The 26,216-nt window shown below is 52.8% G+C and overlaps 9 protein-coding genes across 9 annotated transcripts; 4 read left to right on the forward strand and 5 right to left on the reverse strand.

Annotated features, from left to right (window-relative positions):
- Positions 1–269: 269 nt before the first annotated feature.
- On the forward strand, positions 270–1,716 carry CPAR01_00542 (uncharacterized protein; the record flags this gene model as incomplete). The annotated part of the gene is made up of 10 exons (XM_060484833.1): positions 270–310; positions 372–403; positions 471–495; positions 553–620; positions 671–870; positions 921–1,080; positions 1,145–1,163; positions 1,243–1,414; positions 1,472–1,560; positions 1,623–1,716. The coding sequence occupies 10 exons, from the start codon at positions 270–272 to the stop codon at positions 1,714–1,716; spliced, it is 900 nt and encodes a 299-aa protein (XP_060355690.1).
- A 33-nt stretch (positions 1,717–1,749) lies between these two features.
- Positions 1,750–3,983, reverse strand: CPAR01_00543 (uncharacterized protein; the record flags this gene model as incomplete). The annotated part of the gene is made up of 2 exons (XM_060484834.1): positions 1,750–3,289; positions 3,343–3,983. The coding sequence occupies 2 exons, from the start codon at positions 3,981–3,983 to the stop codon at positions 1,750–1,752; spliced, it is 2,181 nt and encodes a 726-aa protein (XP_060355691.1).
- Positions 3,984–4,886: 903 nt separating this feature from the next.
- Positions 4,887–5,102, reverse strand: CPAR01_00544 (uncharacterized protein; the record flags this gene model as incomplete). Its single annotated transcript, XM_060484835.1, has 1 exon — positions 4,887–5,102. One exon carries the CDS (start codon positions 5,100–5,102, stop codon positions 4,887–4,889), a length of 216 nt encoding a protein of 71 aa, XP_060355692.1.
- Positions 5,103–5,296: 194 nt separating this feature from the next.
- Positions 5,297–10,336, forward strand: CPAR01_00545 (uncharacterized protein; the record flags this gene model as incomplete). Its single annotated transcript, XM_060484836.1, has 1 exon — positions 5,297–10,336. One exon carries the CDS (start codon positions 5,297–5,299, stop codon positions 10,334–10,336), a length of 5,040 nt encoding a protein of 1,679 aa, XP_060355693.1.
- Positions 10,337–11,050: 714 nt separating this feature from the next.
- Positions 11,051–12,446, forward strand: CPAR01_00546 (uncharacterized protein; the record flags this gene model as incomplete). Its single annotated transcript, XM_060484837.1, has 4 exons — positions 11,051–11,164; positions 11,219–11,804; positions 11,859–12,137; positions 12,202–12,446. The coding sequence occupies 4 exons, from the start codon at positions 11,051–11,053 to the stop codon at positions 12,444–12,446; spliced, it is 1,224 nt and encodes a 407-aa protein (XP_060355694.1).
- Positions 12,447–12,994: 548 nt separating this feature from the next.
- CPAR01_00547 (uncharacterized protein) lies at positions 12,995–14,038 on the reverse strand (the record flags this gene model as incomplete). Its single annotated transcript, XM_060484838.1, has 6 exons — positions 12,995–13,176; positions 13,243–13,326; positions 13,383–13,457; positions 13,516–13,575; positions 13,632–13,687; positions 13,746–14,038. The coding sequence occupies 6 exons, from the start codon at positions 14,036–14,038 to the stop codon at positions 12,995–12,997; spliced, it is 750 nt and encodes a 249-aa protein (XP_060355695.1).
- A 2,362-nt stretch (positions 14,039–16,400) lies between these two features.
- Positions 16,401–18,066, reverse strand: CPAR01_00548 (glycosyl hydrolase family 76; the record flags this gene model as incomplete). The annotated part of the gene is made up of 4 exons (XM_060484839.1): positions 16,401–16,979; positions 17,046–17,290; positions 17,368–17,892; positions 17,973–18,066. The coding sequence occupies 4 exons, from the start codon at positions 18,064–18,066 to the stop codon at positions 16,401–16,403; spliced, it is 1,443 nt and encodes a 480-aa protein (XP_060355696.1).
- A 4,263-nt stretch (positions 18,067–22,329) lies between these two features.
- Positions 22,330–23,196, forward strand: CPAR01_00549 (uncharacterized protein; the record flags this gene model as incomplete). The annotated part of the gene is made up of 1 exon (XM_060484840.1): positions 22,330–23,196. The coding sequence occupies one exon, from the start codon at positions 22,330–22,332 to the stop codon at positions 23,194–23,196; it is 867 nt and encodes a 288-aa protein (XP_060355697.1).
- Positions 23,197–23,420: 224 nt separating this feature from the next.
- CPAR01_00550 (uncharacterized protein) lies at positions 23,421–24,713 on the reverse strand (the record flags this gene model as incomplete). Its single annotated transcript, XM_060484841.1, has 1 exon — positions 23,421–24,713. One exon carries the CDS (start codon positions 24,711–24,713, stop codon positions 23,421–23,423), a length of 1,293 nt encoding a protein of 430 aa, XP_060355698.1.
- Between the last annotated feature and the right edge of the window lie 1,503 nt (positions 24,714–26,216).

Raw genomic sequence — 26,216 nt, forward strand, 5'->3', positions numbered from 1 at the left:
TTTGAACATTGCGCCGAGCGGCCGAGAGCTCGCCGGCTCTACATTTAGAGTCCGAGGGATTGCGGGATGAGAACGAGACCGGACGCGTATCAATAGACAGCGGGCGGATAAGCTTAGACAAGGGGTTGATGGTCACAATGCCGCATTACTTATCAAAAGAGCATTTCCATGGATCGAGCTTCTGAAAATGGATGTTGAGAAGTCCCTTTGGCACCTTGGTTGCATGTAGCATTGCATATACCCACAGCACACACGTACACCAGCACACGATGGCTGGCGGCAGCAAGCAGAAGGAGCCTTTCTGGCTTGGGTGAGTTAGACTGGTCCAAGTTGGGAATGTAGGCTGGAATCGAGCTGACCGATAGTTGCAGAGGTGCTGCAGCATCTATGGCAGTCTGCTTCAGTACGTTCGCCATTGAGCTTGAGCGACATCGCCGTGTTTTGAATGGTCACTGATCACACAACTTCAGCACATCCCTTGGATCAAACTAAGTAGTGAGTAAAGAGTTGTTCACAGCTAGGAGCGCGCAGAACGAGCACTGATTGTAAAAGTCGAATGCAAGTCCTCAAGTCAAGGGAGTCAATGTTTCGAGCAATGTATCGTTTCGCAGCTAGAGATGGTGAGGGATACAGCTAATCTTCTGGTATCATGATTGCTTACACTGTATAGGGTTCTTTTCCTTATGGTCTGGGCTGTCAGCATCCATCTTTCGACAAACCACTTATTCCACTGCACGGTTCGGACTGTACAATTACTTTGCGCAACAAGCGAAAAAATGGACGGGCCAAGACAAGTTGACAACAGCGACGACGATATCTTGTGCTGGGTTGGCTGGAGGCATGGCAGGGCTGGTCGGAAATCCTGCTGAGGTATGGCTGGCATCGCTCCACTATTCAGCGCAGACTCTCACAGGTGTCAGGTTGTCCTCGTCCGCATGTGCGCCGATGGAGCCAAGAATGTCGGCGAACGATTCGCTTACTCGAACGCTGTCGAAGGACTATACAGGATAGGTCGCGAAGAGGGTGTGGGAGCATTCACAAGAGGCATATCTGCCAATGTGGTGCGCAGTATACTCATGAGTAAGTCAAGCGAAAACCTCGGAAACGACGGTAGAATTTTATTGAAGCTGATGCCGAATGATAGATGTGGGACAAATCGCCACGTGAGTGCCAAATGAGTGGACGTCTCTGGGTGAAGGGACTCAATAAAACAAGCAAAACTGACACGAAAGCACGAAACAGATACTCAACAGCAAAACGCATCCTTCTGCAAAAGACTGAAATGAAGGACGATATCAAAACACACGCCGTGGCATCCCTCTTTGCTGGAACTGCGGCGACAACGATTTGCGCGCCAGCTGATGTCCTCAAGAGCAGAATCCAAAGTGCTGCTGCGAGCGGCCCAGGGGCAAACGTAAGTAGACAGGTCCAGTCCCGGTCCTTGCAGAGGAAACCGACTAATCGAACCTAGTCTTTGCTTCGTATTGTACAGACGGGTCTGAGGGAAGAAGGAGCAATTTTCTTGATGAAGGGGTGGACCCCCGCGTGGTTGAGATTGACGTAAGTCACATCCACGATGAAAGGAAATGTCGAGAATGTTACTAATAAACCGTATACTGAAGGCCGAATACTGTCCTGACTTTTGTGTTCATGGAACAGCTGCGGAAACTGACGCAGTGGCAGTTCGCCGCCCCGGTCGAAACCATGAAGGCATGATGTGCGTCAAATGGCAAACCGAGAGATGTCTCTCTAGAACCCAAACTCTGTCAAATTAGGCCAGCTTAGCCAGTCAAAGTTATTCATGTCGTCCCAGGATAGGCCTGCAAATGAGGGGTCGAACTCGTTGCCTGGCTGATTGAGAACCTCAGCAATCTGGTCGTCAGACATGGCAGAGAACTGCAAAGTCCCAGGCCATAGCTGCGACTCCATGTAAGGCGGCTGCGAGACCGGTGGCCCCATATTGACGGGAGGCGAGGCAGCAACAGCCGACGAGGGCGTTCCGAGCTGACCACTGCGAGGGATAGTTGGATCAGGTTGCATACTCGTCTGAGGCTGGCCATCCATGGCTGTGGCCGCCTTCCTGACGATACGTCTTAGATATTTTCCGTACAGTGTAGACAAGCCATTTCTGTGCTTTGTGGCAGAGCCAATACGTTCCAAGACGTCTGCCGTTTCTTCAATGAGGTTCCGAATGCTAGGTGCCAAGTTTGAGCTGCCCGTGGCGTAGGCGCTTAGAGTCAGGGCAAAACAGGCTGCAAACGAGACCATGATTGTCGTGTTGTTCGGGATCGACTGGAGCTGCGACTCTCCTTGGATCGCTGCTCGCATGACCGTCACAGCAGACGATAGCCCGGCCGTACGGAAGAATTGCCGGACTTCCATCGGGGCGGTCGGGTGGTTGATGACGCCTCCGTACGTCGAGAGCCGGGTGTGGGTGACGAGAATCTCAACGTACGGAGGGAGTCGGCGCTGGGGGCCTGTGCCAATGGCGTAGCCCCATTCGGTCAGCCATTGATCGAAGAATCTCTCAATAGCACTCTGGATCGACTGGGCGATGAGCCCGCCGTCCGTAGATATTCCCTGCGACCCGTCGCAGAGCGCGCGGACTGTGTTGAGTAGTCCGTCGAGGTCTCGGCGAAGGACGGCCATTGAGACTAGATGACCATCCATGGGGTCAGCAATGCTGGACCGATGCCATTGGTCGCAGTCTTTGATGACCCGGGTGATGGGCACGGTATAGGGTCGGCCGCGAGCTAGAGACATGCCTCGTTCAAGAACGAAAAGTGCGATCCAGCAGCGCTCACGGCGACGAAGAAGGCGTTGTCCAAGATCAGAGGTATGTTCAATGTGGCTGAAGCCGTCCATGGCCAGCGCTGTCCGAGGATCAAGACAGTCTCCTCGGGACAAGGCCATGTTCGAACCGGATCCAACAACTTCCATTGGGATGAGGAGCTTATTCAAGGACAGATCAATGGCGATAGTGGCAGCCATATTGACATACCAGCAAGTCTCATCATCAGTGCTATGCTGGCCAGGAAACATCCATGGAACGTTGACCATGAATGCAAGAACAATCTCAACGGACTTGTGTCGGTTCGCGATGACTCTATGTGCGAGGGTCTTGCAATGGTTTGACAATCTCTTGGACAAGGCACCAGCGGATGGAAGGAACAGGGCCGATGCGGCCATGATGGAGGTGCACAAGAAGGCAGATCGCGAGCGCGTGAAGGATGGAGTGTAGATCTTGGGATCAAGTCCCCATCGGGTGTGGGCAAGTTTGCCATGGAAGCTGGATGGTGAGTTTGACGAAGCCCTCATCGGCGGTGGGCGTGTGTCACTTACAAAGCAAATAATGATTCTGCCTCTTCCTCAGTTACAAGACCCATGGTGATGGGATCTATGTCGTCGCCGACATCGAAGTTGACGCGAACAGAGGTGAAGAAGGACTGGATCTCCAAGTCCTCATCGGGTTGTTCGACCTGCTTCTTGCGCCCGGCGCGGGGACCTGGCTGCTTTGGCGAGAGGCCACTGATGGGCTTGGGCGAAAGCTGCAGATTCGAAGCGCGCGCCAGGAGTTGGAGCGGGTTTTCGGCATCGTCGATTGCCAGGCTCTCCTCGTTGTGATGATGCAAACTCATATAAGTGTTGCTGTCTGGGGTGTTGTCCAGGTCATCATCATCGTCAGATGAGAGGTCGGGTTGGTCGGGGCTGTTGAAATGCGATGAACCCCGCCTTAAGTGAGAGGAGGCGGTAGTTGACCGAGCATTTCGAGAGCCCTCCAGGAGCGCCTGGAGACTGCCGATGGCCTTGTCATCTTCGGAGTTGTGTTCACCGGTTCTGGCTCTTTTGATGGCCTGCTCAATCTGATAGAGAGCTTTATCTAGGCCCTTTCGCTTGCTATTACACGCCCGGCCAATGATCAATACTACATTAGAGAATGGTGGGGGAGTTGTGGTGCGACTCAAAAGGGTTGTCTCGGTCATGGGGGGCCGTCTGGTGTCAACACCATTAGACGGCGGGGGAGCTTTGGGGTCCTTACTTCTTGATTCCCTTCTGTCTTCCAGCGTGGAACGTAGGCCGTATGCACTCAGAATCGAGCTGAATGCACCTCTTGCATTTGTTCTCATGCGGAGAATAGTCGCACTTGATCTTGCTTCGGCGGCAGACCAGACAGGCGGCCTGCTTTGGACGTAGCGATTGAGGATCCTCCATCCAGGTGAGGGGAAGGTGAGAGGAGCCCGGGTGCACTCTGGCGATCTCGGTGAAGAGCTAAAGTGCTCTTTACGGACAGCAAGCGACAAGATTTGGATTAGAGGAACACGCGTTATTTCTCGACGTATTGACTTCTGGGGCTGGGGTCGAGATGAGATCCAATATCAAAGCGGCCTGGTCTGTTGGCTTTTTGACGATACAAACACGCTACCCCTAGAGCAGACAGCTCTGCTGAAGATGGAAGTGCTAAAACATTGAGCCTTGCGACTCACTGACGAGAAGTCTACTTAATTGAGAGGTCTCCCGCCAAGCACCAGCCATCAGGGAGGGAGAGAAGCTCGTCCTGTGACTCGTGTGAAGCCGGAATCATTGGGGAAAGTTGAATGAGGGCACGAATCAGCACGCAGCTACGGACCCGTCCGCCGACTTGAAGGAGCTTAGTCATTACTTCATCTCTCTTGGCAAGTTAAGAGAGATTACATAATGTCAACAGTGTACGGAGTAGTGGAAGCAGCTATTGTGTGAGTTCTTTGAGGAGCTGTCGCTGCTGTTGCTAACGCCAAGGACATTGACTTATTCTTGGCTTGGCCACACCTGGCTCTTATTACCTACCCTATAAGTGCTCTTGAACCATCCATCTATTGTCGATCGTCAACCTCTTCATACATAAGTACTTACCTCTCGATTCCTGTTGCAATTGCGAGTGAGTTCCTAGGCAGAAGCAATGCCACATTTACGCCTCCGCAAAGAACCGGGACCAGCCCAATCATGGCCAAAGTCCCTAGATTCACGGTCATCAACACGCCCCATCGTCCCATCTGCACGCGTTGGAAGTAGCTCAGGGGATAACCAACAACTGCTTGATGCCTTGCCATACTGATACGGCTCATCAAGTTTGCGGCAAAGCGGCCTCGGCTGTGAGGCCAAATTCGGCCTCAATCTCACTTGACTCTAACCAACACAAAGATGAGTACATGCTTAAGTACGGTACTTTAGTTCAGGTAGATCCATACTCAAAGAAAATCTTTCTAAAATTGAAAATCCCAGATGATTTAAGCTCTGTTCGCCCCTCAACCCCGCCGCCATGGCACCTTGGCTCGCTGCCAAGCGCTCGTCTCCCCAGCTCTTCAGGATTGCAACTACCGTTTGTCACTCGCATACTGCACCAGCAACAACAGCTCGACTCATTCATATACCAAAAATGATGGCAGACTCAACGTCCATTACACATACGATCCTTCGCAATGGCACGCCGACGGAGGTTGCCAAATACCTCAAGGAGGTTCGAGCCAATGCCGCCGATCCGACATCCATCACATACAATCTCCATGATGCGGTCGTCCGAGGTTCCATCCCGCACAGCATCTTCTCAATCTGGATCCCTCTATCTGACGATGCAAAGTCGATCGTGGCAGCCCTCAATCAATCAGGGAGTACGTCCGAAAGACGCGCGGCTATGAGGGCATTTCTCAAGGCTATGCGATCAGAGGACACGATGATTCCGGTATGGAATGAGGCAGGCGGTGCTCAAGGTGTCGCAACAATCATGAGTAACCTCAGCGTCAAGGAGGTCAAGATGCTATGCAATGGCCTCGTCAGGACAGCCTCCCTTCCCCACGGGCGATCGCAGCGACGAGCGAAATTGACAGAGTTGATCGCCATCCTCGGCGCTGGGACTCCAGTCCCCAAAGAAAACCCAGATGCGAGGCCGCTGTTATCCCATTACAGGAGAATCCTGCCGGCCTGCACAACCGATCGAGTAGCCGAGCATGAAAGGACATCGCCCAACTGGACAGTAAGGCAGCGTTTCAACTTGCTTCGCACCCATCCAACATTCTACGAGACCAAATTCCTGGACTCCATCTTTTCGAATGGAGAATCTCCTTCTGCCGAATTTGATGCCAGCACGTGCACGCAGCTCATCAACAACAATTTAAGCTTCGCCAAGGACATGCTCCTCAAGTTTCTCGACGCTGGGGCTGAGCTCCCCGTTACGCCAGACGTATTCATCAAGCAGATTGCTTTGCCCATTGTGAGACGTTTGCGACGACGCAGAAAAGCCGTTCAGCAGCATCTTCCACTTGAGATTCTTGAGCTTCTCGTCCGCCTCATCAGCAGGCATCCCGACCTTCAGAGGATGCTGGACGATAGCCTTGTCGGTGTCATGTTCCATGTCATCAAATTCTGGGAGCATACCCGTTCGACGCGACCACAAGTTGAACAGCATTTGGTCAAGCTTTTGAAACTCACTCCTGAGACAAAGTGGCAATCAGCAAAACAGATCGTTTCGCATCTACGTGTTGTGAATTCGGCCGTGTCCTACAGATTATTTCGGCTTATGCTCCGGCATTTACCTGCCTTCAAATTCGATATCGACAACGCTATAGGCAACGAAAACATCTCTCTCGAGAAGATCAAGGGACCGTGGCCAGCGAATTTCTTCGTCACAACGCTTGGGCGTGATGACCGGCTTTCTTCTCTCCGCTTAGTCCAGCGCTTGATGGCTGCTTTCCCTGACGGACGTTTCCTGGAGTATTCATACGTCAGAGATTGTTCCATCTTTGAGCATGAGCAAGACTCTGATACAGTCCAAGGTGACGCGCTCGCACTCGAAGTTTTTCTTTTGCGAAGTTCGCCAGCTTCCAACCCCCTGAATACAAGCTACGACAGCAAAATAGACGCAGATCTAGAGAGGTACAGGAAAAAAGCATCCTCAAGCCGTGATTGGGAAAGTCGAACCTTGTGGGCTCAGTCAGCACTCGACCTCTCCATTGCGGCGGGCTCCTTAGATCTCTACGCAGAGAACCTGCTTTGGGCAAGACGCTTCAACAAAGACGTTTTTACCGTGAGGGGTCTTTACGACGAGCGGGCTTTGAAGACTGCCGAGGGTTTAGACTTACTCAGCGGTATTGAGATAGCTTCTCATGCCGGCAAGCCAGATTTCGATGCTACGAAATCCGTTCGGTCTGCGAACAAGATTATGATGCAGCTGCTGGAAACCGCATCGATGGCCACCCGAGAACCCAGCTTCCAGGCTTATGACTGGCAAACCGTCATAGAATTGCCTGCAGCAGTGGTTGAAAGACGTTTCCAGCTGGTCAATGAGTTCCAAGATGCTCGAAAGCTGACCGATACCGAAATCTCGGAGATCCTTTGGCAGCCAACTGTGGACTTCTTGGTTGAGCTAGAGACTTTCTTGCTTCATCCCAACCATCAAGAGCTCAACTCTCTCGGATCACGTGGGCTGGGATTCCCCAGGGACTGTCTCGGAGCCCGTGAAAAGCGATCCCACGTCTTCAAGTTCGTGGACGGACTCGCCAAGGCACGCGATGAGTTGTGGCGGAAACACCGTCCTCGGCGTTTCCCATCGGTTCTCACGCTGGGCGAGCCATGGCCAAAGGGATTGCCGCTGCAATCTCTTTTGCCTACCGGATTCTTCGGCCTGCAGAATATCGATTCCATGCCTTACGTTCGAGAGCGGATCGAGAAGGTTGTCTTCGGGGCTCCCGAGGTCTTGCTTCAAGAGCCTCCGAAGGAAAAAGAATCTCAGCAGACGATAGGTTGTTTTGTGGACGAATACAGCTTTGCACTGAAAGCGTACATCGATGGAGGGGACATGGAAGAAAGCTTTCAGCGAGAAGAGCGCACTCGTAAAGCCTGGCGCCATGCAGTCGACAGCCTCAGTGGGGCGAGAATGACGAAAGCTGAAGCCCTACGGTTCTGGGAAGAACGGTTCAGCCGCGCGAATGTCCCATTACCTGCAGACATCAAAGCAGAGTTCCCACGACGAGTCGAACTCTCGATTCCTGAGGTCGGAAATCCAGAAACGCTAACAGAGTGGGATCCGGATTCTTGTCACGCGGAATTTGAGGAGCTCGGTAGCAAGGAGATTCCCGTCACGATCTTAGACGTGATGATAAGCTACGACGCCTTTGGCCTAGGTGGTGATGAGGTGTGGGCGGCGTGCAGTTGGTCAGATGCAGCGCAAATTCCACCAAAGGAGAGACCTAACTTCTGGGACGTGAGCCAATTCTCACGGCCCCTTTCTGGTAAAATCTTAGACGCTTACTTCGCGTCCCTCCTTCTCTCTCTCAACACCATCCATGGCTCCGACAGCTCGGTCTTGAAGCACCCATTTCCATCCCAGGCCGATGTTCGATATCCGGCGCTTTACTTGGATCAGGAATTCCTTGAGACCATTGACGAAGGGTTTTTCCGCGACGGCCAGGCCCAGATAGAGCATATCATCAAATCAGGTCCACCAGCATTGCTTGTACCGGTCGTGCAATCGATCCTCCAGAACGTAGCTGCCAACGAGAAATCGGAGTCTCCAACGCATGCACATATCCAACTGGCTATGAAGCTTATCAAAGTCCTCGCAAACAGCGACCAACCATCTCTGGCTTTCCCCTTCATCAGGGATGTTGTTCTCAACAGACCAAGCGATAGCGCCTGGCACAGAGAACTTCTCACCAAAGGATTCTTCAACGCCATTCCTCCAAAGGAGGCAAAAAAGCTTCTTTGTATGATATCGATTGGCATACAGGAGAAGCTGGAGGAGCAGCAGGCCAGATACAAAAAGGCCAAGGAGGAGGGCGGTGAGCTGGCTGAGCGGTCCCCGCCCGCGGTCAAAGTTACGACGGTCAAGATGGTGGCAAAGCTTCTGAGCAATGCGCCGTTCCTGGATGTCACATCAGCTGTTGATATCCTTTCCGGTCTTTTGACCAAAGCCCAGCACGTCGACATTCGAGTGGCCATCATTCAGACCCTGTTCGACACCCTAGAGACTGAGACAGCTTCGCCCGATGTGAAGAACCGGATTCTGACTGTCATTGAGGACCTCGCTGTGCCACTTGCAGCATCTCTCGATGAGCTTCATCCAATGACAGAGGATGATTGGACGCAAGCAGAAGCTGATGGCGCTCTACCCGAAGTGGCCAATGCGAAGGACCGATCTGCAGCTCCAATCCGGTCTCTGTTCTACAATTTGGAGATGAAGCTCTGCAACGATCCTGTATCCAAAGCAAAGCTGGTCGGTATCACGCATCGATTGATATTGCAGTCCGCAGAGAACAACAGACGGTGGTTGAAATTGTTTCTCAAGAAGAATGGCTTCTCGTTGCCTTCTGGAGAGAGCCTCCCACTCTCGCCAGTCGACCCCGCCATGCTCAAGATCTTTCAGAGAACTCCGGTGTACTTCTCGCGACCGATGCTTGGGATGCTAAGCCGGTACGTTCTTGCCAACGTTCGACCCTCTCCCGGCATGGCAGCCGTCACGAAGAAGATCGAAAGCAATGCTGCCCTAGCCAACTCGAATGCAGGAAGACACTGGTTGCAGCTCTTCAGCGGAAATGAGGGAACGATGGTTTCAAGCAATTGGACCTACTGCCTGGAGCATATACATCTACCACATATGAGCAAAGAAGTCGCTAACCCGAACGACCGTATTACCGTTGACATGCTCCAACGTTTCGCGAAAGATTTTGCAGACGGGCTTATCAGCCATGGAGACCCTTCTAACGTTGAGGCGCTGCTCAGGCAGAAGTCTGAGGCGATGATGAGGGAGAAGAATCCAGAGACGCTGAAGAGCTGGCAATTGACAACGCAGCCGGTGCTACAATCGGTCATCGCAAGAGTCGAGGAGTTACGCACTCCTTCATGGCAGCATGATCCGATGCGAGAGCCCAAGGCTCTACCAGACCCATTCCGCCTAAGAGTGGCAATGCTGGCTGTCCCTCCAGGAGGTGCTGAGATGGATGCTCTGTTTGCTAAAGAGATATCGGCATTGATTGACGAGTTGGCAAATGGAGATGCCATGTACCACAACAACTGGATACATGTGAACAACCAGCTGGCACGTAACTATTCCGTCTGGACACCACGTCTTGTGTACATTGCTACCATTCTGGGCGATCTCTCAAACGTCAACGTCGAAAGTCCTACGCTGGCAGATTACCTGCGAGTCGAAATGGCCAGGGACCTCATAAAGCGGGCTGACTATCCCAAGGCCAGAAATGATATTAATAAGTTGAAGGAGATCCTGCGCACCTGGAAGGAGTCCCCTGTCGAAAAGTTCAGAAGTGACCAGAGGGATGTTAGCACACTACCGCTCTTTGACGAGTAGTCTGCCACAGTGTCACTCGCTCGCCGATACTGGTGAGCTGGAGTTGGCATGCGAGGACTCCGACTAGGATGGGACCACGACAAGCGTCTACGGGCAACCCCATGTGTATTTTAGACCACATTTTACGCCTTTCAAATCTGCACACTGTAGCTCGATAGAGGCACAACTCCATACATTACGTTTATTTCTTAGTATTGAAGTCCATATGTTCGTCATCAGCACCGGCACAGGGCCACGACAGCTGATCAAGCGCAAGCATGAGGATCCCTCCGGCCCCACGAGAACACCGAACAAAGGCTGACAAACTTCACTCTAGACCGCTGCTTGCTGATGCAAATTAAGGTCTGGTCCCCTCGCCAAATTGCCATGGTGGTGCTAGACCCGGTGTTTGCAACCTGTTATCGGTTAGTAGTGCCGGTGAGGCCTGCAAACAATCCTTCAGAGGCATTCTCTGGCATTGCGACGGGGGTAACAATGCTACCGTGCTACGTCACCATCTCGCCAGGAGTATGGGATATTCATCTGAAGATGCGATCGTCTTAACTTGTGCAACTCGAGCAAAATCACGTGTCGAACTCTCTGTACGGAAGTCCGTCGTAGATTCGGAGGTAATGAAATCGTTGAAATTTCCTCTCATGCTTTTGACATCCTACCTTGATATTGAAGACGATACAGCTAGGCTAGTCCTTTCATTGCATGTTGACCGCGTCCGCAATGGCAATCCAGAATACGAACGGCAACTCTGATCAGCACCGGAATAATGGGCCCAAGGTCGCAATCATAGGCGCGGGTTTGACTGGCTTGATCGCCGCCCAAGGACTGAAAAAGGTGAGTGAGCATGTGTAGCACCAACTCGCGTCAGAAGTTGACACGATACATCAGAGTGGCTTCAACGTGGTCGTGTTTGAACGTGATGAAAGCATAGCAGCTCGGCCGCGCGACTGGTCGATCCTCATCGGTTGGGGCATGAGCACACTCATAGAGCTGTTACCTGAGCAGATTGTGAAGAACTTCCCTCAAGGTATTTGCAATCCGCACCTTGAATTCAACGATTGGGACGAGAGCGTCATCGGGTACAACGGCGCTACCGGCGAGGTCATGTTCCAAAATTCGACGCCAGGCGCTCGGCGCATCAGCAGACGACGCCTTCGTAGAGTCCTCGCTGAAGGGCTCGATGTTCGGTGGGGCAGGTACCTCGATCATATGATGCCCAAAAGTACCTCGATGGACCTCGCCTTCCAAGATGGAGAGAAATATGAAGCCGATTATGTCTTGGGAACAGACGGCGTCTCCTCCAAAGTCCGAGAATTGCTTATGGGGGTTGAGAAGGCTAGGCCAGTGCCATCAGGATACTCCATCGCGAACTGTGTCTGCAAGTACGGGGACGCAGATAAGGTCAACGCCGTGGTGAAGGCACACTCTGTGTGCGCGCTCATGCTTGGAACGGCAAACCTGGCTGGCTGTGGTGGTGAGTATATGGATGCTCGAAAGGGTTTCGTGCGCGTCTAAGCTAAGATTGTAGTCATGTCCGCGGAAGATCCGAACGATGTTGCCAGTTGGGAGACCTTCTGGGTCAAAGTATGGCGCGGCCACTCCGTCAGCCTGAATGGCCAAGAAGCCATTAACTATGCAAAAAAAGATCTATCAGGCATCTGCGAGCCGTTCCGGTCTGCTCTAGAATGGACACCGGTAGGAAGCTCCTGCTATCTTGACGAGATGAAGTACTGGCTTCCCAGCCCGTGGGAGACACACGATGGTAGAGTAACCTTGGCAGGAGACGCTGCTCATCCCATGTTGCCGTGTAAGTCAGACTTGATTGTGCGGGTACTGATGGGACAGCCTTTTGGAACTAACGCCATCACTAGTCCGAGGCCAGGGACTTCAGCACGCGATCATTGATGTTCAGAACTACATCAATACTCTATCAAGATTAAGAGACGTTCGTGAGGTTACCAGCCGCAAAAATACCATGGAAGCGTATGGTGCAGACGTCGTCGAGCGGGGCTCTGTTGCTGTGGCTCAAGCTTTGAAAGAGGCGGAGAATTCGCTGAATCCGGACACCGTAGGGAATATGCTCATGGTTACCCAGGGACACGGGAGATCTATATAAGACCCCAGAGATGCGTTTGATGTAACAAAGATCATGCACTGTTTTCGAAACCTTGTAGTCAAGCCGATTCCAGGACATGTCATTCATAGCTACTAGAAAACGTAACATGCAGCTTGGTTTGGGAGCATCAAAATCCCCCAACACACGAGTCAGCCATGAACAAGTTTTGTTGAAACGCTGTAAAAAAATTCTTTCAACACGGCTGGATGGTTACTGGCAGCCTCTTATCCACAAACTTCGTTACAATGGGGAACATATGGCAGAGAGAAATATATGCATCGTTTTGGATATGCCCACAACAATTTGAATCCTGTAAAACATCATGCTAGAGGAAGAGGATAAACCTATGGTCATTGACATGGTCTCGGCTAAGCTACTTGGGTCGGAATTATCTCAAATGGATACGTCTGACTGAGATTATGGGGTCCTGAATACACCAAGCAAAATCAATTATGAAATTGGCTTGAAGAAAATCAAAGGGTGACTGCTGAGCCCTAAAGTGAGGAAGTTCTAACTAGATCTCCCTTCTTGGTGTGTCTTTGGCAACTTTAGCACTGGTTGTTCGAGCCGTCAGTGTAGAAGAAGTCCTGGTTGATCTTGATGGCATCAACGTGCCAAGTCTTGCCGTCGTCGGTCGTCTTGATACCAGTCGAGGTAGCGCCAGTAAGTTGAAGAGAATCGCCAAAGGTCTTGTCAGCCTTAGCAAGGACGACGGTGAGGTTGCTCCAGCCTGAGAGTGTAAAGTTAGCGAACGAGAACACATCCCAATTCAAGATAGCAGGCTCAGTCGACTTACTGTAGGCAGGGAGGGTTCCGCAGGCGCCTTGGTAACACTCGTTGCTGGAGTAGATGTAGGTAGGGGCCTTGCCGTTGCCGTCCACTGGGCTCTGCATCAGTATTGTCTCGTTGGTTGGGGGAGGTGAAAGAAGTACTTACCGTCGGTCTGCTGCGAGACCATGGCACCGTTGATCCAGACCTTCTGGGTTACACCCTTGGAGGCATCGTAGACGACTAAAGACAGTCAGTTTTCGGCACTACCACAGTCAAGAGACAAGCATCTGGAACGTACGCTCAAAGTCGACGTCGGACTTGGAGGGAATGGCGATGTATGGCTGGGCAACCTGGGTGGCTGCGGCTTGTTAGTATACTCCTACAAATCCGCAAGTTTGGGTTTCTTAAACTTACAACCGGTGAAAGTGCTGGCAGCCACGCACCACTCGGTGTTCGAGGCAGGGCAGCCGCTATGGAGGATTTCGTTAGTCGATGACAAGAAGAAGCCCAGAGCCGGACATGTCTCACGCAGCAGAGTTATCGGGGGCCCAGTTCAAGAGAGGCTGGAAGAGATCGCTGCCCTGGTCGCTGACGGACTGGGAGATGCCAACCCAGATTGACATCCACGGCTGGTCGTCCTTGTTACTGATGACGGTGCCGCAGGGAATGGACGGGGGAACGAGGGTGTAGGTAGCCTTGGTGATGACACTGCTGTCGGACCCGAGGGTGAACATGTTACCGAATTTCCACGCATCGTACTTGCCAGCAGCGACGATTCGCGCAGCGAGGGGGAGAACGGCAATGGAAGAGAATGAACGCATCTTGGCTGTTTGAGAGAAAAGAGTGAATGAATCAAAATGATAGGTCAGTACACAGCTGCAGAGTGCGAGGAGACGAGAAAAAGCCAAGACGCTAGGTTACATCCATCTTATAGTAGTGTTGGCTTCGGTTTACTCCTTACATAGGGAGTAATCCAGGGATTAACACTGGTCGTCTCGATGACTGACATGGTTGACTCTGAGCGGCAAAACTCGCCGAGTTCAAATGAAGGGGTTTGCGACTGGGTTACGGCGGGTTTTCGTAGCGAGTATACGATGCCCATTTACTGGGGTTAGCCATGCTGACAACTCTTGATTGGCTTAGCGGCAAATCGGCACAACTCTGAGCGGCTGTTTCGGGGAGGGTTCATCAACTGAGCATGTTTAAACTAAGAGCCGCCTTGAATGCGCGTGGGTATCTGTCTATCCACGACTCGGGCGATCCAAAGCCCTGATTGCATCTAATCTGAATTGCCGGTGGGAGCTGCTATCTTTGACGTGACGATCATCGCAAGTTGCTGCAGCCCCGAACCTTCAAATTCTGCCCAATTACGCTTGAACTTGAATGACAATTTATCAATGGATTGCAAGCTAGAAATCTCGCCCCATTGAAACACGATCTCATTACATATTTACTCAGCAGTTTTCCTGCCGTGGTCAATCCATCCCGTCTTGTTAGCAAGACTTTGTCTGCCTCTTGCACAAAAGCCTTCAAGTGCAGTTTTGGTCATCGCTGAGAGATGCCGGTTCATTGGCCTCACCAAGCTCGAAAACGATAACACAGTGCAGCAATTCTCTGTTTGTTCTTTTAACACTTTGGCGTTACCGAGGCACTATGATAGTGTCCACAAGAAGTAGATGGTCGAAATAAACTTATCAGTTTGCCGGTGGGCTGGTGCGCTGGGCTCTGAATCTTCGAAGGCAACGGCCACTTTAACACACCAGATTACATTCTGAAGGACCAGGCACTTCACAACTCTCAATTACCGCATCCTTATGTTCTAGACCAGATCTTTGAGAAGAACTTCCGAGAGTTCGGAAGGAACCGAGAGGGGATGGCCAGTGACGTGCTCCCTATTATCGGGCACCTGAGAGCATATGAATGCCGCCTTATGTGATATTTGCAAATAATGGCAATTTCTCCTCCGATACCGTGCGATTTCAAATACACGTTCATTTCATCGCTAGTGACACCCATAACTAGTGGACGTCTATTCTCATCTGTCCATCCGCCTTGGTCTGGATCGAGCCAAACAATGGCCCTACCTGGCTGAGCCTCAAATTTGTCCTTTTGGTAGCGCTTCGGCTCTGATATGTTTGCGATTCTTGGATAAAAGAGCACGGGTTTTGCGTGTTTACCTTGCCCCCTGCACAGGTTAGTCTGGATCATGATCCCTTGGAAGGCTATAGAATTGGAAGAGCGACTCATCAACAAGACGGGCTACTCTGAGCCCAGCTCAACTCTTCAATTTCTTCAAGTCTGTCCCTTAAAAGTCCTAAATTGTTTTCTTTTCTCGTGCTTCCTGACTTCTGGGTTCAGGTAGATAAGTGCTTGAATATTCACGCTCGCCGTCGCCAGGCACTGAAGCCCATGGGAAGCGACTTTCGTGAGGGCGGATATTCGGCACGTCTATGGGGAACCCCCGGATAAGCTTAAAACTTGGATGCACACTTGCGTAGCCTTAAAATGACCCGTCCCCTCGGAACGACTTAGAAAGAGCCAGATGACTATTCCTCTGTTACAAGTCAATCCGTATCTGATTCGTGCTTCAATGCTTCCATCAACTGGACCAAGAGAACGGACCATAATGCTCCGAATCAATTTGGAAACGATAGTGAGAGTGACTTTTTGAGCATTCTGCAATCACCCCACCATGTCCAATAATAGCCATAGACTTCGTACCTGCACAGGCAGCACCCTTGCAGCAGTCACTCAACATCAGACGGCGTGCGCCACATGGCAAAACGAACCGAGAGCGGACTTTGAGATGCAGCGTCCAAGTTTCCTGACGGCTGGGGTTGATATTCTATGCAAGTTCCACTTCGCCAATAGGTGAGGCTTGAACACCGTCACGATTCTCTTGGGCGTGGAAGTATTCATAAGTCGCAACGATGTGTCAAGCTTCCTATTGGCGTCGTTCCCCCGATCGCGTAGGTCACAAGGTAGTAACAGTGGAAAGTGGTTGAAGTAAGAAAAGTAATTCGTGGCAGTGGTAGCTAGTCAAGTTCCCCTCCTGCAGTGTTTACCCAGAACGCCATGCCATGCGATCCTGATATGTAATCCGTACAACAAATCAAACAACCCATTACTTTAGGTATCTCATGCCTCCTTTCTTCATACTCCCTCTCACATTCCCCCACCCCCTCAGTCACCCAAACTCATCCATCCCCACGTACCCAAACCACCAGCAAGGACGATGAATGTCAGGATACCCGCGCCAGCCTTATCCGCCGTCGTGATAGGCTCCGGCTCAATGTTGTCCTTACTCTTGCTTCCTGCATCAGGATCACCCGCTGAAATACCACCCGTCGAATTCGTCACAGGCGGCGCAGCATCCTCGATAAGAAGACTCGACACAGCAGCCAAGACGTTCATGACCTCACCGGCACCAGAGGTCTTGTCGACGGCCGGGTCGACATAGACTTGCTCGTTCCAGTAGAAGCCGCAGGTGCGACCCTCGGCGCCGCCCGTGCACTGATTGACGGCGTGCTGCGTCGACTCCTTGAGGACGGGCAGAATCTTGTCCTTCATGAAGGGGGCGACCTGCGTGACGACGGACATCCAGCGGTGGACGTAGCCCTTGAAGGACAACATGTCGGCGGTGCACTGTCCCTTGCGGCCCTCGCAGGCCAGCTCGTAGGCGGTGTTGTTGGGGAAGAAGTTGAGGAAGAGGGACTCTGTCATCTTTTCGATGCGGCCTTTCCAGACGTCCGAACCGTTGGTCTGGTCACGGTCAGTATGAGGTCGTAGTTAGAGAGTTTCCACCTGCATTCGTGAGGTGGCACTTACGTAGTTGTACATGAAGGCGGCGCCCTGCGTGAGAATGGCCGCGTTGTAAGAGAATTGCTGCTTGTTGACGTCGGTGCAGTTGTGCTCGACGTGGCCGCCGTCGTAAACGTTCCAGGACTCGTGGTCAATGTAGTTGACGGCCCAGAGCCAGTCCCAGGTTTTCTCGGCGTGCTGCGCGTACGTGTCGTTGTTGGTGTATCTGGCGAGGCGGGCGCCAATGTTGAAGAAACATCCGTTTGCGATGGCTGCGACATGCGTTAGCTACCTCTGCATCCCGAACGTCCCCTCCTAGGGACCCAGATTTTGCTCGGGGGTCGCATACTGTTCTTGTAGTTGTATCCAGCATTGGAAAAAGGCACCTGCCATCTCAGACCTCCACCGCAGGTATCGTCGTGGCGATCGGGGCTAGCTTGCGTCGTCCACACGGCCTGCGCCAGTGCCAGCCACTGAGGCTTCTCTTCGGGCGGGTTCGGGAACTTGTTCTCTGCGGCCAACATGGCGGACATGCCCCAGAAGCCTTGGTCGTCGTTACCCAGCGATGCGGTGTGGTTTGGCGGCATGTAATCGGCATTGGGGCCGGTCTGGTGAAGCATGCCCTGCATGACGAGGTCGTTGTAGGCCGAGTCGCCCGTCAGCTTCCAGTAGTCGATGTAAGTGCCCATCATGGCGCCTCCTTCCCACCAGTAGTAGTCGCCCTTGTGCTCGGTTGGTGGGCCAGGTAAGATGCCGGGGATCTCGCCGGTCTGGTTGCCCTTGTACTGTTTGATAAGGTCGTATGCGAGCATTTTTGCCGACTTTTTTATGTTGTCTGAACCGTGGGGAAGAAGCGGTGTTAGCAGGAGGGATTCTGCGGGATGATGGGCCGCATTGCATCTCATCGTGGGGCGCGCTGATGATCGTGGGGTGAGAGGTGCTCGGCTTGCTTACCAGTTGTGTCGATGGTGTACTGCGCGTTGACGGCGGGGAGGCTGCCGACGAGCAAGAGTGCCGCCGAAGCGGCAGAAGCGAGTGAAGCGACCATGGCGAAGAGCCGGTCTACGGAAGAAGACGTAAAGCGCTGCTGAATGAGGAAACAAGATTGATGAGGTGTAGTGCAAGATCCCTCAGAATCGGGTGGAGAAGGCGGTCGAATCGATTTATCGGTCGGAGGGGTTCGGGGTGACGACGAGTGAGTTGAAATGAAACCGAAGGAGTCGATTGTGACTGAAAATGAAAGCCGGGTCGAAGTTTGAAAAAGAAGGTTTTTCGTTTATGAGAAGCGACTGTTCATGAATGGGCGGCGCAAAAGGTAGAAGGGGCCGTAAAAGAGACTGTGGTTGCGGTGAGAGGTGTCGGTCGATCGGTCGGTCAGAATCTCGTATTCGTCGTCGGAAGCGAGTGTCGATTTTTATTTACTACGATTGATTTCCCTGACTGGGAGTTCGGCTGGTATGAAAAAGTGAAAATCCTGCGGCGAGAAATGAAGCGAAAGTTGTAGGTAGTTTGTTGTGCAAGCTGTATGTGTTTATTCGGGTTGAGGTGGAGGAATAAACGATGGACGGGTGTGAGTTGGGGATGGTTGCAGGTTAACCAACACGGCTTTGTCTTCTCACAGCTCAGAATCAGGATGCACGGGAAAGGGAAGGAAAAGGGGGGGAAATAGGCTTTCAAGGCCACTTTTTCCTTCCTTCTCGGCAACTCTGGGCTTTTTGGGAACACAAGAAAATGGGAATCAACAGACACGGAAGATACACCACAGGAGGGCACAGATGACGCGGTAGAAATCAGTCTTGGTGGCCGCCAAAGTCTTGGTATTCTTGGTAAAGTCTTGGCCTTCTGGGCATCGGGGCTGTGCAGCAAATGAGAAGTTGAGAAGATGCCTGGGCCGGGCAGCACTCGAGCACCCTTCACAAGGTTCGACAGCAGCAAGGGCCCCCTTTGGACCAAATAGACCAGATGGATTTCATGAGATGCCGCCAGTCTCGGGACTATCCATTCTATCCAAGGCTCACAGGGCGGTTACGGTCCCACCGTTCATGGTTTGCCTCTTCCGCCATCTGCAAGGGCAGGCAACGCGGGCAGCACGAAGGATCACCTCACCTCATGCAGTATGTAGAGACCCGGAAACTGGAAGACAGGCTGTTGAATGCATACACGGACCACACCAACCGAGTGAACCCCTATGGAGAGAGAGAACCAGAGAGATGGATGGATGGATAGGCTGGGTGAATGGGGTATGACATGGTTCACCTCTCAATGTCAATGGGACATTTTGCGAGTGACGGCTGGGAACAGACGGATAGGGACGAACTACATACAATTGACCAGACGCCATTTGGGTTCAAGGACAACCCAAGACGACGAGTCCTGCGAAAGAGCACGCCAAAAAAGCCTCTCTCAAACAGGACCAGCCATCCCTACCCGACAACGAACATTGCCAAGACTCATTCCTCGCCAAATACGCGGGGACTCGGGAGTCCTCTCTCTGCCCGTCATCCTACAGGCTACGGGGAGTTAGAACTTGGGAGGGATTGTCACGACTCACGGCCCACGGGCACCATACGCTCCGAAGGGTTAGGCAAGGGGATTACAGAGGGCAGAAGGAGTCCTGCCTTCAATGGACTTCAATGTGGATATGGTTGATGCCTCCGAAGCCCCGAAAAGCACAAACGGGGACGGAGGCACGATGGATCCAGGGGTCGCTCAGAGCTAAGGCTCAGCAGCGTCTTGGCGATGGCGATGGCGTCTCAGGGCCGGCGAGGGAGATTGATGTTGAGTGCGACTGAGAGGCTGAGGCCTGGTGGTGCTCTGTGATGCGTCGGACAGAGTGGCCGCTGATCGTTGACTCGCGGTTTTGGGATGAGCAGCGATCGGCCGTCCGACACATGGGAAGAGCCGTTGGAGGGATGGTCCAGGCCAGGTACGTGAACTTCAAGGGCAGGATTGATTGTACGGATACGGAGTACAATGAAGCGCAACAAAGGTGGCAGAGCAGAAAGGGATTGAGTGCCGGAGAATGCCAAGCAAACAAACGGAATCGAAAGCAAATCAATAGCTGGAATCGGATCCAAATGCAAGTTTGGATGTGTGTCGGTAAGGACTAAGAAGTGAGAGCTCGTGTCTGCGTCTCATCCCAACAGGTCAGTACCTACTGTGCTGCAGGATAAAAGTTAGTCAGCTGCAACACCTCGGATGGCATGTCAGCCCAGTTCACTTCGGGCAGTCAGCTCTGCTCAGCTCATTCGCCTTGTGCGCAAGGCAAGCTGTCAGATGGCAGACAGGCCAGGTTCAATACGAATTATGAGACCGTGATACGAGTTACAGGTCCCGACACGCGCGATGGAAGACAGAAGAGACGTAAAGAGCAGAATAAACTCAAAAAAACAGGGCAACATCACACATCCACATCCCTTTCTTCAAGCTTGGCCTTGGGTGCATAACCGGCAGGCTTGGGCATTGTGTTGTTTATGTACGCCAAGGAGCGATCGGTTCGGCCAAGGCAGATCACACGACGGTAGAGAGCCGGACGTCGCGGGGGATATGAGCGACTTGGAGCGAGTGTCACCGGTTGCCGTGTGAGCCGCCGGGCTGCCAACACATCGCGTGTGTTTGGGCGATGATAAGTCAAACTGGCGATCGTTTTTTTCCAGACATTGGCTGCCTTGGTGTCTTGACAAGTCTTGGTCAAAAGTGAGTGCGATTCAGAGTGAAAGTGAGTGTGGGAGTGAGAGTGGCACATGAGTGAGTGAGAGGGTGACATGGCCACTGAAGTGAGCTGAGCAAAAAGCAGAGGGACAGCGGGCAGTGGAATCTGGGAAGGCACCGATGGGAGGGATTGGCAACTGGAGAAGGAAAGAACACCTGGGTTGCTGGAGTGCTGGAGAAGGAAGGAAGGAACCTGTCCGTGGCTGCCCTGGAAGGAAGGTCTCGACCGCAATTAACCTTAGTCCTCATTCACACTGTACGTATCCCCACTGGCTCCACCAAACCTTGTAGCGAAGCCAGTGGCTACGCAGTGCCAAGGCCATCGGGAATTTGGATGGAACTCTCAATTTCCTGCCTCAAATAGGGGGCAGCTGCACAGTAGCTGCCTGACAGTGCAGCACACGGCCACTCACGGTACGTACCGTCTACGAACCTTACGGAAGGACCAATCACTTGCGGCTCCAAAAACTGACAGCTTCGAGCTGCCAAGACTCCATTAAATTAGCACCACAGCCCACCTTACCAACCTGGCAACCTCAGGTTTCCCATTTTCCCCTGACCTCCCAACGGCACCCGAAATCCCCGGACGGCGCCTATCAGGTACGTACCCGGCACGACGTCTTTCCCTCTTCGTGACTTCTTCACATCTATAGGGTGCAGTCTCTGTTGTCTGTACGAGTATTCGTATGGGTACGGCCAATATGGACTCCGTACGTCGATAGACCCGGGGCTTCTTTGTTTCGTTTCCTCTTCCAACCTCAATCACCTGAAAACTGAAGCATCGCCTTGAGAGCCATCCCTACTCTATCATCCTTGTCCAGCTGGCAAAGGAATCCCCCGAGATTAACACTACTCCCGCAATCCCTACAAATGAGCCGCATCACGGGAACATGGCACGCCGGCCAAGATCGACAGTCCCTCGTGGTGCTCTATTGATAGGCTCTAGCGTCCCAAACTTTCAACATAATCAACAGATTCCTGCCTTCAGACATGCGGCACGCCGGCCCCGTGGGTCCACCTCCGGATCGGACGGCCGCCCCATGTGAATGCCGAGACCTGGAAGTGCCGTGACCCTGGGGCTTTCCGCTCGAGTTCTGGCTTCAGCACTGGCTATGGAGTCGGTTCGGTCCATGATATGACATGTTGGAGAGCTCGAGCGGATAACATCTTCCAACCGCTGGCTACCCATCCTCGCTATCAACCTTTTTGTATTGAGATTGGCCAATTGCGACTCAAACTGACGCATTGTAGCACGTGGTCTCTGTTCTCTTTACGGCTATCTCATACAGACTGTGAATGCTGCAATATATCTGCAAGGCACATCAGCCGTATAGAGGCTTACGTGAGATGCCAGTTATATCTTATCAACGGCGCTGGTCGGCTATCGCTGGACAAGGCAGCAAGACGCATGTTGGCTGACTTGCACGAAGCTTCTACCTCATGAAGGCCCGATAGAGGGATGTCAGTCAGCAAGCTAACGGGCCCAATATGTCGCAGACTCTCACTGTCGCGACCACTGTGTTTTTGCCATATAAAACCTCGTGGCTATCGTCGACACCCTCTGCATTGTGATACCTCGCACCAGAGTAATCCGACCATCATGGCCGTCCCAGACTGGGTACTTTTCGTCGCGGGCCTAGTTGCCTATCAGCTTGCGAACCGGTGCGCACATCAGATAGTCAAACGAGCAAACCCAAACTTCTACAAGACGTTGCAGACGGACAAGCATCGCAAATTGGCTCCTTATTTTGTCTTCCCGCTAGGTTTTCTCTTGACATTGATCACAACAACCATCTGTATCGCCGCATACAATGACACAACCTCCGCCACCGAGATATTCGGGCTCGACCGCCCCTTCACCGCCAATGGCAAGGTTTGCCTCGCCTCTCGAGCCATCCTCTGGACCTCCGAGCTGCCACTTCTCAGCTACTCCCCTGAATACGTCACCCATCATGTCCTCTCGCTCTCATCCCTCGGTCTCTTTCTCATTGGCCGGGGCCCAAGAAGACCTCTCTATCTAATCTACGCCGGCCTGGCGACGGAGCTGTTCTACGATACTGCCGTGTTGATGCGATTCCACGGCCGCACGACGTCAAACTCACCATTGCTCCGAAAGATCCTCCTCGCGAATGTAATTTCGATGGTATTACTCAGACTTCTTCCAATCATAGCACACAGCATGGCAATGCCGGAAACACGAGCAGACTACCTCGGCGGAATCGCATCTTATTGCATTCATATATGCCGTTTAAGCTTTGTCCAGCTGGGGTCCCTAGGATACATCAACGCCACGGCAGGCAGAAAATCTAGGCTGGCTCCCACGGATACCGCGGACAACGTGTTCGAGAAACCAAGAAGTTGGGTCGGGAGCTTAATACAACGTCCCATGGCCTTGGTTGTCGGTGCCGCCATTGTTGTTACGGCGCTGACCTTGAAAGAGTTGGATTTCGTCAGCTCATCGTCGTAGGCTACTATCGTGTCATGGCTCTGACCCATGCGCCAGTGCTCTCAACCAGCTCGGATCGTCACGGTTTGGGAACAATGTGTCACACATGGCGGGAAGCGAGTTTAACCAAATGTGGTATCTTAAAGGTCTGTATATGCATGCCCTCGTCCAGTGGCTACCAGTATGTAGAGAAGAGAAATATGGTACATGAAATGATACACAGCACACACGCTCGTTCTCGCCGCTTATGCGACGGTGGCGCCCGTCAGAGTGAAGGAGTAGTCCAGGCCCTTGTTGGCATCGCTGCTAGCAAGCTGGAAACCGTTGTACTGGATCAGAGTCTTGGGGGTGTTGGCAACGACCAAGCTGGCCTCCTCGCCGCTGGCGATCTCAGCGGAGCCGGCACCGTTGGCGAGCTGCACGTAGCGGACCGAGCTGGAGCCCTTGATGGCGAGGTGGGCGGTGAACTCGCCAGCCGAGGTGATCTTGACGTCGACCTTGCCGCCGGAGGTCGTAAGGGGCATGATGTTGGCACCCATGTAGCGGGGGGCGCGAGCGGACTTGACCTTGTAGCCGTCGCCAGACTTGTCAACGTTGGCAAAGTTGACGCTGTCCTTGGCCTGGTTGAAGATCTCCTGGGCCTGGTCGTGGCCGATGTCCACGTAAGCCATGTGAGCCCAGTACTTGCCGACAATCTCGCCGGCGGTGGTGTTGCTGGCGACGCGGTTGAGGGTGTGGAGGGGCGTCTCGTTGCTGTTCGCCTCGTACTGGACCATCATCTGGTGAAGCGTGTCCTTGCCGAGGCCGGCAATGTTGTCCGGGTTGTTGGTGAGGTAGGTCAGGAACGGCCAGGCCTGGTAGTAATTACCAGAGTCAACGGTGCCGTCAACAATGACCTGGAAAGAGTCGCCAAGGACCTTGTTGACCTCGAACTCGGTGCGGCCCTCGGGGGACTTGTGTTTGGTGCGGGCGTCGGCGCAGAGGGGCGAGGTGTTGTAGGTGTCGGCAACCCAGTTGGCGACCGTCTCCCACCAGGCACCGGTGCGCTCCTGGTCGACCCAGGTACGCTGATGGTAGTGCAGGGCGTGGCCGTACTCGTGGACGGTGACGCCTGGGGTGGCAAGGTAGGTGTCGACGACCTCGAGCCAGCCGGCGCCGGACTCGTACTCTGAGTGCATCACGCCAGCGGCGTTGTCGAGCTTGGAGACGGAGTAGACGTTGGTCTTGTAGTAAGGGCCGTTGTCGGAGCCCTCGTTGAACGAGAGGCCAGAGGACCGCCAGCCGAGGGTGTTGACAAAGCACTCGTATGCGCCCTCGAGCATGGCGAGGGAATCATCGGCGGAGCTGCCGCCGGCGTAGACGCGGAAGTGGGCCGAGTCCTTGAAGTCGCTGCCGCCGGGGCCGGCCTTGGTCTGGGCCTCGAATTCGGCGGGCTCAGCACGCGCGACTACCTTGGGGGCGCCTGCCTGAGGAGCCGCATGGATGCCGGTGGTGATGGCGAGGAAGATTGTGAAGAGAAGTTGGTTTGACCTGGCCATCTTGGGCAACCTGTTGTATGTGTACGTTGAAGAAAAGAGCGAATGAACGAATGAACAAATGAGCGAACGAAGAAAGACAGAGGCTTTCTTGCAAAGAATGAAATCGAGATAGATGAGAACTTGATCGGAGACTACTCCTTCTTCAGTCCAAGCGATCGAGGGGCGCCATCTTTTGTAAGTAGAAGCGCCAACTTCGCCAAGACTCTCTGGTAAGGATTATTTCCTCTTCGAGCCAAGACGTATGATGCAAAGCAGGCAAACACACACGCACACGGTGACCTGGTGATCTACGGATACAGTCCGGCCTGGTCACAGTCCAGTGGTCCACAGGGCGAAATCCTTTACTGCGTGCAGACAATTTGCAGTTGGTGTTGAGAGGCGTAACGCGGTGGCCCTTGTTAGTTGAGACTGGGCCCGTCCATGGGGGCTCGATGGAGTGTTTCTAAGAAAGTGTTGGCAATTTGCGATGAAACGGTGGGCAGAATACACCAATCAGCAACGATGCGTATTGGCCCCTCGCTGGCCTTATTCGTGTTATTCCCTGCATCGATCACCTCGAAAAGAATATCCTAGTCTTTACTCTAGACCCGGTAGGTACAGATTGAGTAGGAATCTCATGATTGATGGATTTCAAGATTGTCAAATGAACCGAATCTGTTCCCAGTCAGGCGTCTCGCTGCTGTAGGATTAAAGTAAGTGAGCTACCATAAGTCACATCTACTTGTCCAAGGGGAAATGGAGCAGAGATGTCTCATCCGAACTCCCGAGTAGAGGGCGCATACGCCGATGACTTCAATATTGGCTCTCCCCGTCAAATCCTCCACTTCAAAATGACGCTGATCTCGTTCTCTCCGGATGTCAAGGTGCCCCCTCCCAAGGACATCTACAAGTAGACGATGGCTTCATCCCACGCAACCGAAGGACCCGTATTCCGTAACGTGCCACTCGCTAAACGCTGACAGAATATGCCTTAGTCAAAAGATCACACACGGACCCCATTATTCTCTGACACGCTTCCCTGCTGACCTCCATCATGATTGGCGGCAATATACCCGCAAGTGATTTAAAGTGATTTAAAGTACTCGGAAACTTCCCCTGAGCCTTTATGGTTAGTTTACACAACACTCCCGACTTCTTGGGTAATGGTATCCGTAACAAAGGCGACTATTTCCCCATTTTCTGCCTGGCCCTTTCGCTATCGCATCGCAATACGATCGACCGTTTGTGACACGGCACCACCCAGCGCCCCTGAGCGCATCTGTGACTTTGACCTGCTGTTTTAGTCATATTTCAGTGGTGCTCGATGCTACAGTAGCAGCAACTCAAGCAGACTTCAATCGAAAGTAGGAGGAAGCCTTTCCAGCCAACCATGAAACACTTTGACTGAGGACAAAGAGTCCATCAATCGATGTCAGACTTGCGAAATTTTCAAGGGCCAAAGGGCTACTGGACCTAGAATGGCGACTGATCACGAACACTGTAGGTAGTGATGCCAACTTCAAC

This window comes from Colletotrichum paranaense, assembly GCF_030867605.1.
Source record: "Colletotrichum paranaense strain IMI 384185 chromosome Unknown Scaffold_1.1, whole genome shotgun sequence".
NCBI lineage: Eukaryota > Fungi > Ascomycota > Sordariomycetes > Glomerellales > Glomerellaceae > Colletotrichum > Colletotrichum paranaense.